At 38.4% G+C, this 14,454-nt stretch overlaps 1 protein-coding gene across 1 annotated transcript in view; it reads right to left on the reverse strand.

The window, feature by feature from the left end:
• The window catches only part of FAT4 (FAT atypical cadherin 4), a 186,808-nt gene that overhangs the window by 13,624 nt on the left and 158,730 nt on the right, over positions 1 to 14,454 (reverse strand). The window contains exons 11-13 of the mRNA XM_060247379.1: positions 12,005 to 12,312; positions 5,286 to 5,371; positions 3,018 to 3,197 (exon numbers count right to left, since the gene is read on the reverse strand). Of these exons, the coding sequence (XP_060103362.1) occupies positions 3,018 to 3,197; positions 5,286 to 5,371; positions 12,005 to 12,312 (574 nt within the window). The remainder of the gene's footprint in view (positions 1 to 3,017; positions 3,198 to 5,285; positions 5,372 to 12,004; positions 12,313 to 14,454) is intronic.

Below are 14,454 nucleotides of genomic sequence, written 5' to 3' on the forward strand. Positions count from 1 at the left end.
GTTATCTGCTACCAAGCCTTTTGAATCATATCTAATTTCTGACCACAGCATTATGATGTTTTATCCTGACATATTTTCTTTTAAACACAAATATACATTTTGATGCTGAGAAGAAATTGCTATATTCATGGTCAGGGAGGGGGGGTTGGTAGGAAAAGCCCAGGAGGAACTCATTTGCATATTAGGTCACACCCTCTGATGTCACCATTGTTACGCAAAGGGCATTTTGTAGAAAAAGCCTAGAAGGGATTCACTGGCATATTGGGCCACACCCCCTGATGCCAAGCCAGCCAGAACTGCATTCCTGCTCAAAAAAAGCCCTGTTCATGGTTCTACTTTAGTTTCTTCAATTCCTTTCACTTGTCACTTCTTTTTGTGTCAAAAAGGAATTTAATTATATAATATTTTGTAAGTTTCCTTCATGTTCTCTTTGGAAAGAGGAAGAAGTTTGAATAAAATAAATAATCCAGTCAGATTTAAATTATACCTCTGCCCATTCCTGCCAATACCTCTGACCTCCCACTCTGGTTATAAGAAATTGTGGTACTGTCCTTAATTAAATTAATTAAAAAAAAACCTCCTCAGGAAGAAATGAAGAAACACTGGGGTGATCCTTCTGTTTAAAAAGATACCCCCACATTCATTTTTTTTTAACTTTTAAAAAGTAATTCTTGTATGTGTTACTTTTAAAGAATAAGTACACCTTGGTTCTTAGATATCAGGCTATCTGAACTATTACGCTCCAGCAAATTAACACATTAGCATATTTTGAAAAAAAACAATATCTCACTTATTAAAGTAAAAACATGAATGCTTATATTATGCTTCTGCCACATCATTGTTAAAATATGTGAAGTTACCTCACAAAAAGTTTATGCTTTATTTTTATAGGCAGAACAAACGAAATTAAAGTTTATAACTTCAAACTAAATGTTAGCCACTTGTGAACCTCTTTCTTTCCCTCTAAATGCTAAAAGAATGAAACAAATTCCAGAAACATTTTTGTATAATAGCTATATTGCATATAGTCTGAATACATAACATAGCCAGTAACCAGAGCGGAATAACTTGCACTATACATTAAATTAAGAGCAGAATGCTTTTTTAATGCTGTTGTCTGCCAAGCAAATCTGAAAGGAAGCCTGAAACCACTTTTCACTTTGGAGCTGTCCAAGGCATTAAAGAAGGAATCTTGGTAGACAAGAGACACACACATTATAGACACTTTTACTTTTCACTGGTGATGTTACAATGGTTGGCTGTCTATGAAAACATAATTGATGTTGATTTTCTGTGCTACAGAGGTTTTCTGCTATAAACTGAGACCATGAAAGGACAACGGATGAGCTAATCATTCTGGACATTCTCTTATTCCAACTCTGGTTCAAACAGCAGGATGGAAAAGACAACAGGTTCAGCTAATCAATCATTTTGAACTGACATTCACAAGGGAGGACCAGGTTAAAGGGAAAAGCACTGATATTTGAGAGGAAGAGCGAGATAACAGGCCCTAGGACTGTAAAAAAGGGCATTAAATGTACTGAATCAAATAAGGTGGGTTAGAGGATTTGAAATTGCTAAAGGAATCCTGCTTATCTACTAGAAACTGGTATCACTGGAAGCATAAATATATTTCAGTGCAGTGCTTCCATTCATTTTACACATGTAAAGTCCTACTGACCTCACTGTGGTGAACTAGGTACAGGACTGCAGTGGTAAAACTCCAATGCAATATAGCCATGTACAACAACGCATACAAAACCAGATACAATACCAGAAACATACATTTCCATATTGCGCATGGTAATACAGATGGAAATGTGTGCTGCCCTTTACACTGAATACTGAAAACAAATTACTTTTGTACTCTACAATATGTATTTTGGATATAAGTATTCAGTCAGTGGCAGAGTTCCAGAGCCAGCAAGAAAATTAGTATGCTGATGGTCTTCATGCACAACTCACTTTTTTTTTTTACAGAAACCATGATGACTATGTAAATGAGCTCCCCCTGGAGATCCGGGCCCTGCGGGATCTGCTTCAATTCCGCAGGGCCTGTAAAACAGAGCTCTTTCACCAGGCTTTCAGCTGAGGCAGTGGGCGTTACTTGTTATCGGCCTCCCCTCCTCATTCCAAACCAGCGCTACAAGATCTGCTGGACCTGAACAATAGGCCACATCTGTGAGGCAGAATCTGCCATCTTAGTCTGTCTAATTTTAGATTTTATATATTTTAAACTGGTCTTTTATTGTTTTTATTGTTGACTGTTTTTATGATGTAACCCGCCCTGAGCCTGTTCTACGGGAAGGGCGGGCTAAAAATCGAATAAAATAAATAAATAAATGAACATATAAAGCTGCCTTCTACTGAATCAGACCCTCAGTCCATCAAAGTCAGTATTATCTTCTCAGACTGGCAGCGGCTCTCCAGGGTCTCAAGCTGAGGTTTTTCACACCTATTTGCCTGGACCCTTTTTTGGAGATGCCAGGGATTGAACCTGGGACCTTCTGCTTCCCAAGCAGATGCTCTGCCACTGAGCCACCGTCCCTCCCCTTCAGCATCTTAATTGGTTGACTCCCTGATTATTTATTTGGATCCCATCTTTCTTTCCTTACAAGGGCTACTAAGGTAGCTAACAATTAAAAGTACACCTTATAAAAATCATATTTTAAAACCATTAAAGTCAACTCCCCCAGAACACACACCATACACACACATCATTAAAACAATTTAAAAATCAGAGTTAAAATACATACAGCACATAAACAGCAATTAAAACATTGGTTAGGAAGAAGAGATCACTGAGAGAAAGTAAAATGGAATGGGAGTAAAAAAAGGGTTTTTACTCGCTGATGGAAGGTGGCAACAGAAGGAGACAGATGAGTCTTCCTGGGGAGAGATTCATTTGTTCTAGAGAGGAAGTTCCAGAGCTTTGGTGCCATGACAGAGAAGGCACTCTCCCAAGTCACTACTCCCTGATCTCAGCATTGTATAAATAAACCGAATAAATGACATACTGATCTAAGATGCCTTCAGCTGCCAAAGCTTGACTGGGTTCTAAGGGACGTCCATTGACTGCAAACTCCATTATGCAACCGACAAAATCATGACTTTCCACCTGTCCTTTCCTTTGAAGTATTGGCTCTATGGACCTGATACCTCCAATTGTGACTCTGTTTGGCTGTACATCTAAAGTCCTGGGGAGGGAAATACAAAAAAATAGAACACTGACTTAAATGGCAAAAGGACAGATATACTACCTACTAATAATGGTAATAATTAAAACATCAGGAATCACATCAGTGGCTAGAAAAGCATTTATGGAAAAGTAATTTGTTGAGGATGTTGGTCAAATCCTTCCGAAAGTTAAAATTAGTTTTGAAAGGGAAGTGTGGGAAAAACCCACTGTCTTTTTAATGCATTTGATTACAGTTTTCACTTAATCAAAACCATTAGAGAACAATAATTTATAATGACTTCATGTAATATAATAGCTTCTTCTAAACTGTAGTAAATACCTTACTTTGTTACAACTAAAGGCCTCAATTTGATTGTACTGAGTGTTCCATATACAGTGTGACCGAAATCAAGCCCTGGAAGTGATTCATTGAGAAAGTAACATTACTTGGGTTGGAAACTGATCATTTGAACATGAAAACAGGGCTCAGCCAGAGTCCACAGGGGTCAATTATTTCATTCACCAAAGGAGTACTATTTGTACATATACTGTGAATGTTTCTGTAAATGGATCAGTTTTTGACTAGCAATGGCCAAACTTCCCCTGGCTCAAATCATAAAAGGCCAAGCAACTGATTAGCAACTTTGGAGTATTCTTGGGAAAAGAATCTTATTGTTCTACAAGATGTGAAACTACTGATAATATGCCATGTCTTCCCTATGAACCCTTTATCCTATCAGCTTCTAAACCCCCTTTCCACCAGCCCCCTGAATCACTTTAGGTATCAGATGTTTCTTTGGTGACAACATAATTTCTACTCCCTTCACACTCTCAGGGACTTCAATAGCTGTGGTTAACATGAAAAGACTAAAAGAAAAAAGGGAAGGCCGTCTCCATACGACCTTGCCTGACACCCTGAACAGTGCCAACTGCAGTACTCTTAGGATGCCTGAGAAATGTAGTTTATTTCCCCAGGGTGTCTTATGGCTGGAATATCATGCTGATGAAGATGGCAGAGACTGAGACCTCCTTTCCATCATCCCTCCATCTCTACTGTAGACTGTTGGCTAACATATGCATTCTATTCTTCAGGATGTTTTCATAACCCTATTCAGCCAATGGCTGCTGCTAATGGTGGCAGCAAAACACATATTGTAATGGGATCTGGACTAGACAGTCTAGAGGTAGTGGAGGTAATAAACACAGTACTGCCATTCTTGGTGTCTTGAAGTTCATCTCTCTACATCTTTTAATTACTATGTAGATAACAGCAATAGTGAAAAATTTATCATACCTTAAGTAAAGTTTTATAGGACACAGGAAGAACAGACAAGCTTGATTCGCAGGCTACACATGGCTTCCAGGCTTCCAGTTAGTGAACCCTGATACTGATTATTATTCATAATTTATAAAAGCTGTCTCTGAAAATATATTTTTTCTCTTGTTCTTAGATCAAAGTGTGCATCTGAGAACTAGTGAGTTATATATAAATTTTGTCTGTTTTATGGATTATAATATTTTACAATTAAATCTAATTGCAGTTTATTAAATATGAGACCTTGTTATGGTCATCATTGGCAATTAAAAGAAAAATGGTTCCTGTTGCAAAGACTACACAAAAGAATTGTAGCATTAATAAAGATGTAATGTTTGGAAAAGAGTCCATTTGCTTCCTGGTAAAGTTTGGAAGGAAGAAACAAGAGCAGGTTTTCTAAAATGGTTGCTGGAATTGTTGCAGTTACAGCCTCTAAACCCAAATTGTATAATCTGTAAACAAACATGTTGAGTTCTTTTGTAATATGATAGGATCAATCCTATGATAGGATCAAGCTCCAGTACAACAGTTTGAGACCACCTTCTAACTCTGCCCTAAACCTGATCACCTTGTATTTAAATGAAAGGAGTTGCTAATAAGTTATTACACCCAAGTCTTTCTAAAACCTTAATCAGCAATTCAGTTGTGTGTCAAAATATGTGGACCTAAAACTTATACTTTAGGGAATCAATCAGTCTTTAGGGTCAACCAATATATTTATCTGAAATCGCCTAGCCTTTATGGATTTGGCTGCATATTCTGTGCTAATGGATAAGGTGAAATGTTCTTTACCAATCACTAGAGACAGCCACATTGCTAACAGTGCAGTAGCCTGGTTCCACTTCCTCTGAGCAGGAGTCCACAGTCAAGGAAGCTGCCTGCAAAATTACATCAATAATGGATTACTACTTTAGGCATTCATCATAAAGCCCCAAATAAGAATTGGTTTAATTTATTACTAAATGTACAAACTGAGAGGGTTGAAACTAATTTTTGCAGTTTAGTTTTCTATTTTTAAAATGCACTCAAAAAGAAAACTAATATGTTAACTCTTACCACCATCTTTCAACACTGGCAGCAACTTTCTTATTACAGTAGTTATTATAACTACACTTTTGTCTCCAATCCCCTCTGGGAAAATACCCCAAAAGCATTTGGAAGACAGGAAAAACAAAGGAATTTTTATACTTTGAACCCTACAAGTTAACTGATGGCTTGCTCATTCTCTTTCACCCTGCTGACTCTGGCTAAATTAACTAAGTACCTTGTGTTTTGTGCCTGACATAGTCAAATAGACAAGATGGAGATGATACAAGATGATTCATACATAAAACACAAATTGCAGAAGGCAATATTTCTCTTTTAAAATGGTTAACCACCAATCAGGAAAACAGGCTTCAAATACCAAAATCTAGTAGAGATTGAAGGGTTAAATCCTTCTTGGCATACTCCCAAGGCAAATTGAGACTGCAGGAGTCCACAATTTGCATTTTATTGAAGGACAAGATGCATTAACTGAATGTTAAAATCTTGAGCTGTGTTTATATTAGCCAAACACAGGCTACAAAAAACATGGAAGAATCTTGAGTTTGTCATTACTGTGTAAAATGCGCTCTAATTTATATATTAATATTTCTGTTAAATGGCTTGTCTGACTACAAGCACCAAACATGCATGCTGTATAAAAACACACTTTCTATTAGCCAGCTCCTTACAAGTAATTTCTATCAATTTATATTGCTACACATTCTCAATGCTAGACAAAGAGTGACTTGAAAAAAAGTTTCGGAACTATATTTTACTTGTATCTGATTTCACAGAATTCAATTCCTAACAAAATTCAAATGATCCTACAGGTTACTTCAGCAGTTAATTTGCTACTGTTACCTCTTCAGTTATGAGAATTTCTACCTTGTCACTTTACTGTATCTCAAATCTGACAAGTTAATGATTTTACCAGTTTCCTACATCCCTATAGGAAATGGCAGTTTAATCCAGTAGAGTTACTATATGCGCTATATGCACTTTTGACACTAGAATATCTTATTTTTATGGTAGGGAAATAAAACACCATGATTTAATAATTAAGAATAACAACAAAGCAATAATTAGCCATATCAACAATACAAGTTTAGTTGCATCCTCTCAGAAGTAATCTTAGCTTATGAGTGTCCACAGTAGCTGAATATTTTGATAACCATTTCTAAAGAGCCAGTTTGGTGTAGTGGTTAAGTGTGCGGACTCATCTGGGAGAACCAGGTTTGATTCCCCACTCCTCCACTTGCACCTGCTAGCATGGCCTTGGGTCAGCCATAGCTCTGGCAGAGGTTGTCCTTGAAAGGGCAGCTGCTGTGAGAGCCCTCTCCAGCCCCACCCACCTCACAGGGTGTCAGTTGTGGGGAAGGAAGGTAAAGGAGATTGTGAGCCGCTTTGAGACTCTTCGGAGTGGAGGGAGGGAGGGATATAAATCCAATATCTCATCTTCTTAAAGAAATTTTGCTCTGCCCTCAGCATGTTTTGGGCAATAAAGAAAAACATGCATTAATGAGTCAACTGATGACTAAGAGCAGTCACAAAAGTGCTGTTCTGAAGACATCCTGAAAAAGCAACCTTACAACTGAGATGTGGGTAATGCATTACATCGTGCAATCAGGTACGACTGTCTCAGTTTAGGAACTGTCAATATGTGATGATAGTATGGAGATTAAAATTCAGCTTGATATTTAATTCCTGTGTAAAGCAGAGAACATTTCCTTCTGTAATATTTAAGCAAGAGGTGTCACTCCTGTTATTTCTTAATGAGTAGCTCTCTTAAGGTGCTCAAGGGCCTTACTGGGAACAATTATGTCATTTGGAAATCTGCAGCTCTGTTCCACAAAGCCCAAAAGTACTCACAGGCTGCTGATCAAGTGAAAGCAGGAAGGTCTTAAATGTTAAGCACTCTAAATCTAAAGTTAATGATTGTTTTCCACATCAAAGTAGAAATATTTAAAAGACCCAGTTAAAGCTATATGACTGTAGATGTTATACATGCAGCGCCAGCTCTAGGGCGCGCGCCTGCCGTCATGCAAGCCCCCTGCTGGTGCCCTCTCTCTCTCTGCAGCACTGCAATGAAGTGCTGTACTCCATCACCCTTGCCATCAGAGCATGCCATGCTGAGACTGGTGGAGCGCTTTGATGCAGGTGGTGTGCCATCTAATCCTTTGAAGTGCGTGTGGGAGAAGGCTTCTCCCCCCTCCTTCCTGGAACCAGAAGTGAGGGGGAGTGAAGCCTTCTCCTGAGCACGCTTCAAAGGATTAGATGCCACACCGGCCGTATTGAAGTTGATAGGACCCAGTCTCAACGCACTCCTCTGATCGTGCTGGGGGGTGGGGGCAGGCAAAGTGCAAGGGAAGGGAGGGGGTGGGCAGCAGTGGCGGGGGGAGAAGACAGGCAGGCAAACAGACTAGGCAGTTGTTGTGGACACCAGGAGGGGGGAGCCCAATTTTTTGGGGGGTCTCCTTCTGGCACCCTAGGTAACTGCCTAGTTTGCCTAGTGGTCAAGCCAGCCCCCAGCCCATGGGGGAAGTACAATAATTTTATGAAAAAAAATTGTCTGAAGCCTACTGAGTAATGCACTGAAAAATCCAATGCATGGTTATAGGATGGGGGAGACTTGTCTTAGCAGTAGTATGTGTGAAAAGGATCTAGGGGTCTTAGTGGATCATATGCTGAACATAAGTCAATAGTGTGATGTGGTGGCTAAAGAGGCAAATGCAATTTTGGGTTGTATCAACAGAAGTATAATGTCCAGATGAAGTGAAGTGATGGTATCACTTTACTCTGCTCTGGTAAGACCTCACCTGGAGTATTGTGTCCAGTTTTGGGCACCACATTTTAAGAAGGATATAGATAAGCTGGAACGGGTACAGAGGAGGGTGACAAAGATGGTGAGGGGTCTGGAGACTGTCCTATGAAGAAAGGTTGAAGGAGCTGGGAATGTTTAGCCTGGAGCAGAGGCGGCTGAGAGGTGATATGATCACCATTTTCAAGTACTTGAAGGGCTGTCATCTAGAGGATGGTGTGGAATTGTTTTCTGTGGCCCCAGAAGGTAGGACCAGAACCAATGGGCTGAAATTAAATCAGGAGTTTCCGGCTCAACATTAGGAAGAACTTCCTGACTGTTAGAGCTGTTCATCAGTGGAACAGGCTTCCTTGGGAGGTGGTAGGCTCTCCTTCCTTGGAGGTTTCTGAACAGAGGCTAGATGGCCATCTCACAGCAATGAAGATCCTATGAATTTAGGGGGAGGTATTTGTGAGTTGCCTGCATTGTGCACGGGGTTGTACTAGATGACCCTGGATGTCCCTTCCAACGCTATGATTCTATGAGTAGTTCAACTTGGCCTGAGAACCAAATTGGTGATCCATAGAGCATATGTGGTACCACAAGTGTCCTGTCTACTCTCAAAAAGTGCTGAGCTCCTAGGATAAAAAAAAATACCTAAATGCTAAAAATATTGATTTGATTTTCAGTTTAACAGTGAATTTGCTAAGATCATGACAGATTCAATGAAATACAATCCCTAAGTCTTTAAATTACTTTACCACTTGCACAGAATGTGTATCAATTTTCCAGCTTTTTTTTATTTTGTGAATATCAAAATTTGGGTTTATCATAGTTGATCTCTAAGACTTCACTGTTACGTTATAAAGGCCTTTACTGCTCATGTTAGATGATTTGTGTTCTTGAAAGTAAGACTTAAATTGTCAGTGTACAATAAGGCAGGAACTGGATGACTTTCCAAATGTACTGCATGGACAGAAAGATCCCATAACCCAGGTACAAAGCTGTTCAAATACAAGTTGAAAAGATGGAGTGCAAGGATGGAACACTGTTGTACTTCCCTCTGGACGGAAATTTGATTAGATAAGCATATCGAGTTGTTTAGTTTGATAAATAATGAAATCCCAGTTACAAAATGTTTTGAAAGTGAATTGAAACTGCATTATTCAGTGAGTGTGGAAGTACAGGTAGTGGTTAGAGTTTTGGACATGGAACTGGGAGATCCAAATTCAAATCCCACCCCCTCTCCCATCATGGAAGTTTGTTTAGAGGCCTTGAACCAGTTGCACTCAGCACAACATACCTCAAGGAGTGTTGTGAGGATAAAATGATGCAGAAGAGAACAATGTAAGCTGCTTTTGAATACTGTTGAGGAGAAAAGTGGGGTACAAATTAAGGAAATAAATAAATAGATGACATCACATCTGATTTCTCAATGGAAAAAGAGGAAGGGGGAGGAATCTTGGGGTTGCTGTTTTCTGCGTCAGTGTCTTTTGTATGAGTACTTCTTGTCAAAGAAAACTATTTACTATATTTTAAATATAATCTACTAATGTAGCATTTACAATAGTTATACTTATAGACAGTAATAGCCTGACAATTTGAATTCATGAAGTTATAATGGAGGTAAGAGACTGCCAGTGCAATTCAATACAAAATCCAGCCTATTGAAATCAGTGGGTTAAGACTAGAGAATCTTTGGGTATGATTGCATTGTAATAGTGTCACATTATTTTACCTACAATGAAACACCCAACCAGTTATTGACAAGTACTGCCAGTATATCGGGTAACTCTATAACCTGGCACAATACCATTCACAGCTAAATATGTACTTCTGCGGGGGAGGGGGGGAGCTGTCATTGGAGAAAATATTTTCTCTTTTGAGAACTTGATGCCTCTTCTTGCATGAGATTCTGTCTGTTTCTTAGTCAACTCATTGAGAAATGTCACAGATCTTTTATGATAATGATTGTGGGGTGTGGGAGACATATTTCACTGGATTAAAAAAATTCCTATTATATACTTTGATTAACATCTTATTAGAGTTAGTGATTTGAATATTGAAGTCATCACAAATTCTCTTGGAAGACGAGATTTTTACTGGTGCAATATGGGAATTTTGTTAAGTCACTAGGGATTTTCCCTTATATTTCACTATTTTTCTATGGTCCGCTTTCACATATCACTTTATGCTTGTTTTCTGATGTTACATGAAAAATTCCATAATTAATTTCTTAAATGGTTCATGTTTAATATCCTATTGTTGAATTCCTTTCTATTTTTACATGAAAATTTCCATAACTAATTTATGAAATAGTTCATGTTCAGTTTTCTGTTGCTGAGTTCCTTTCATTTACGTGAACTGCTTCTTAAAAAGAAAATTAAGTAGCTACACATATGAATAATTCTGCATAGTGAAACTTGAACAATCTTTTTGGATTTTTTTAATCCCCCCCCCCCCACCATGCAATGGTCTACAAATGCATTCGTATTCCTTCCAATTAATCAAAAGATTCAAATGTCCATGAGAATCCTAAAGTGACTGTTGTGTATTTAATAGAATGCACAAAACTTTTAAATGATTTTCATGAAGAAGAGTATGTGCAAATATTATCTTAATTTTTAAATGACTGAATTGTTAATGTTGCTGCATTTGAAGCCTTCAACTTTGCAACAAAGAGAGCCCTGCTAGATCAGACCAGAGATCCATCTAGTCTAGCATCCTATGTAAAACTGCCCATCAGGCACTTATCTGGCTTCCTATTCTATGCCTTCGCTAGCTTAGGCCCCAGAGTTTGTAATTTCTGATCTCTCAGCATGCCACTTTTTCCACAGCTAATATTCTTAACATAGTTCTAAAACTAATTTAGGATATGATTGTATTGCCAAAATTAGTGATATTTCCCATAAACTGTTATTGAAATTGATATCTAAAGCCACAAGGGAAATGGCTATTTTGTATAAAACATGACTGGAGATCAGAACAAAACATAAACTGGCTTGGACTCAAAGGGGCATGTGGATACTCTCAGCTTTCTTCATACCTTTCCTACCATAGCACCAGGAAGCAAAACTGATGTCACCTTTCAGTCAGCGGAAGCACTTCCACCTACATACAGAACTATTTGGGTTCCAGCTGCTAAGTTTAAAATTGTATTACAAATATTCATATTATTAAGAACTATGAACAGGGTGTTTCTTTTAAAAGGAAGAAAGAAAAACAAAAAGATTGCTTTAATGTGTGCAATGATTTATGTGAATAGCCTACTAAGGGGTGGGGGGGAGGGAGAAGACTAGAATGGAAGGTGGAGAGAACAGAGTAGAAAACTGTGCAGCAGAAGAATGATATCTGCTAATGATGAAAAAATGTACATAGCAACAATATAGTCTTCAGTTCAAACGGCTGATTCTTGTGTTATTCCAAGCATTAAATCAGACTTTTAATTAGCTCTTGCTAATTATTCCTACCATAGTCTTTACCAATTAATCAGACTGGAACAGTCATTTACCCTCCTTCTAAAAATACGGTAATATTCATTTTAGACTTTTACATGCTTCAGGTTAATATATGATGTAACTATTACAATTTTACTTTTTTCTATATGCATTTTGCATTTATTTGAAAGCAAAAGGGGCTGGTATTGAATGAACTTTATTTAATTAATTTTAAGTTGAATAATGCTTACCATTCCAGCCCTCCGGGCAATAACAGTGTGAAACTGTCCATCAGACACTTTCTTTGTTGTGGTGAGTTTGTATGTGCTACTGCCAAGGTTGTATGAGAATCTCAGCCTTTCTTCAGTTATTTCAAGGGCCAGGAATTCCGCTCTATCTCCAGTCTGGTTGTCATAATTATACAACATCAGAGCATTACTTTTGATAGTTGCAAATTTTATGTAAATGTAATTGTTGTTTGGATCCATACTGGGAAATTCCATATAAGATAGTTCTTCAAATCCATAGCTATTTACTTCACAATGCTTTCCAAAAACACCTATAAAATAAAAAAAAGCATTTCCATTATCAGTAAGCGCTTAATCACAATTGCTGTATTTTGTTTGTTGAACAGACTGTCAAAAATACGGATACTGAATGTGGTCCAGTGAAGTTATTCTAATAACAGTGCTTGTAATTTAACTTCTTCTGTTGAGATATAAAATATTTTATGTTCATTTCATAATGACAATCCTCAAAAGGACAAAACTGAAATATGCACCAGGAGCCATATTTTTAAAAACTCATTTGGCTTGCATTGCAAAACAAAACATTGCTCTGCTTGGGAACATTTTAATTGGATTTAAATATTAATAAAACATTTTAATTCAGACTGTGCCAAATACTAACTTTTTTTGGTATTTCACAGTGAGGAACTAGATTTGCTAACCATCTTAAGAAATACACAATCACATTTAGATAAACAATACTGTACAGTTTTGATCCCTGATCTACATGAACATTTTCCTAGTCTGCATTCCCCATTTCAGATTCCATGTTCACATGGAAGATGGGAATGGCACCTGCTGCTCCCACTTCTAACCTCTACAAGTTCACCCAGCCTTTTGGCAAGCCCCTGACTGCACAACAACACCTTCTGCGTGTATAATTTAAATATGGGTGGTTCTTAACTGATCACACCTTCAAATAAACCCATAAAGATCATGAATAGAGACAGTGGACACAATTCCAGAGCTTGCTCTATGTATGCAGTTAATGCATGAAAGGGGTACAGTTGCCAGGTTCAACTCAGGAAATACTTGAGGACCTTGTGAGTGTAACCAGGAGACTTCCATTCCCTGAAAAATAAATAAATGAAAATACAGCAGTGCAGTTCTCCTGAATACAGACTTCATTTCCTCATCCTCTTTTTTTTACCTTCAAAGGCATCCCCAGCAGCTGCACTTCCACTAAATGAAAGCTAAATTTGTCATACCCTCCACAAGTCCCTTGCCAGGCTTTAGTAGAATTTCCAAGCATAGCTTTATTAAGGGAAAAACACACAAAGAAGCCAAAATAAATAAAAACAGTTTGGAAATCCACACTCTTGTGATCTCACTGGGGCAATTTACTCACAGGAGTTGAATGTAACAATCTGCTGTATTTCAACCAACTTCTTCAGACTCACACAGGAAAACAAAAGTAAGGAATAAAGCAGTCTGCGGGGTGGAGTTTTTCTCCATCTCATAATCAGGTTTGTTTACTCTTTACTATCAATTTTACTATGCAAAATTCTGAAACAAATGCAAAAAAAACCTGAGGGCGTTTTCGCACTGACCTTTTACTGGCACGACCACCCTCCTCACGCCGGCGGATCTGCAGGGATTTCGCACCAGAAGCGCCGGCGCAGCCAAAAGAGCCAGCTACTTCCGTCGCGAAACCCGCTCAAACGTTTTCCTGCTTCTTGGCGGTTTCCGTTTGAGCTGGTTTCGCGACGGAAGTTGCTGGCTCTTTTGGCTGCGCCGGCGCTTCTGGTGCGAAATCCCTGCAGATCCGCCGGCGTGAGGAGGGTGGTCGCGCCAGTAAAAGGTCAGTGCGAAAACGCCCTGAGAGTCTTTTCTCTCTTCCTTTCTTATAGCTTCACACACTCACTAGGAAGTTTACAGAATACCAATCAATGAATTTTCTCATTCTCCTGTTGTATTTATCTGCATATGCTGTTTGTTTTCCATGCTTTAAAAAAGGGGGTTTTGTTGCTTCAGAACTAAGTCAAAACCTGTTTGTTTTCAAAAATAGTTGGCTATGTGAGATAATATTTTAAAAATGGTAGCCAACATGAAACCACTGGTTTAGCAGTAGAGAAGAGTAAGAGTCCAGTAGAACCTTGAAGATTAACTACTCATTTCTTCAGATAGAGCTAGAATGTATATCTAGCTAACTGTGTCTGAAAGAAGAAAGCAGTGACTCACAAAAGCTTAGGTGTTAGACTAAGGTGCTACAGGACTCTTTTCTATTGCTGCCGACAGACAAACATGGCTACCCTTTTTGATTTAGCAGTTCAGCATCTATTTTTTTCCCCAAGTCAACATATAAGGTATTTCACAGAGTGCTTGTGGTATTTTTCTTTACTATGGCTTGGAAGTCCTATACTATGGCTTATGGGTCCTATACACTGTCTGTATTCATACTTTGTTACAAATAG

The sequence above is a fragment of the Heteronotia binoei genome, chromosome 9, assembly GCF_032191835.1.
Source record: "Heteronotia binoei isolate CCM8104 ecotype False Entrance Well chromosome 9, APGP_CSIRO_Hbin_v1, whole genome shotgun sequence".
NCBI lineage: Eukaryota > Metazoa > Chordata > Lepidosauria > Squamata > Gekkonidae > Heteronotia > Heteronotia binoei.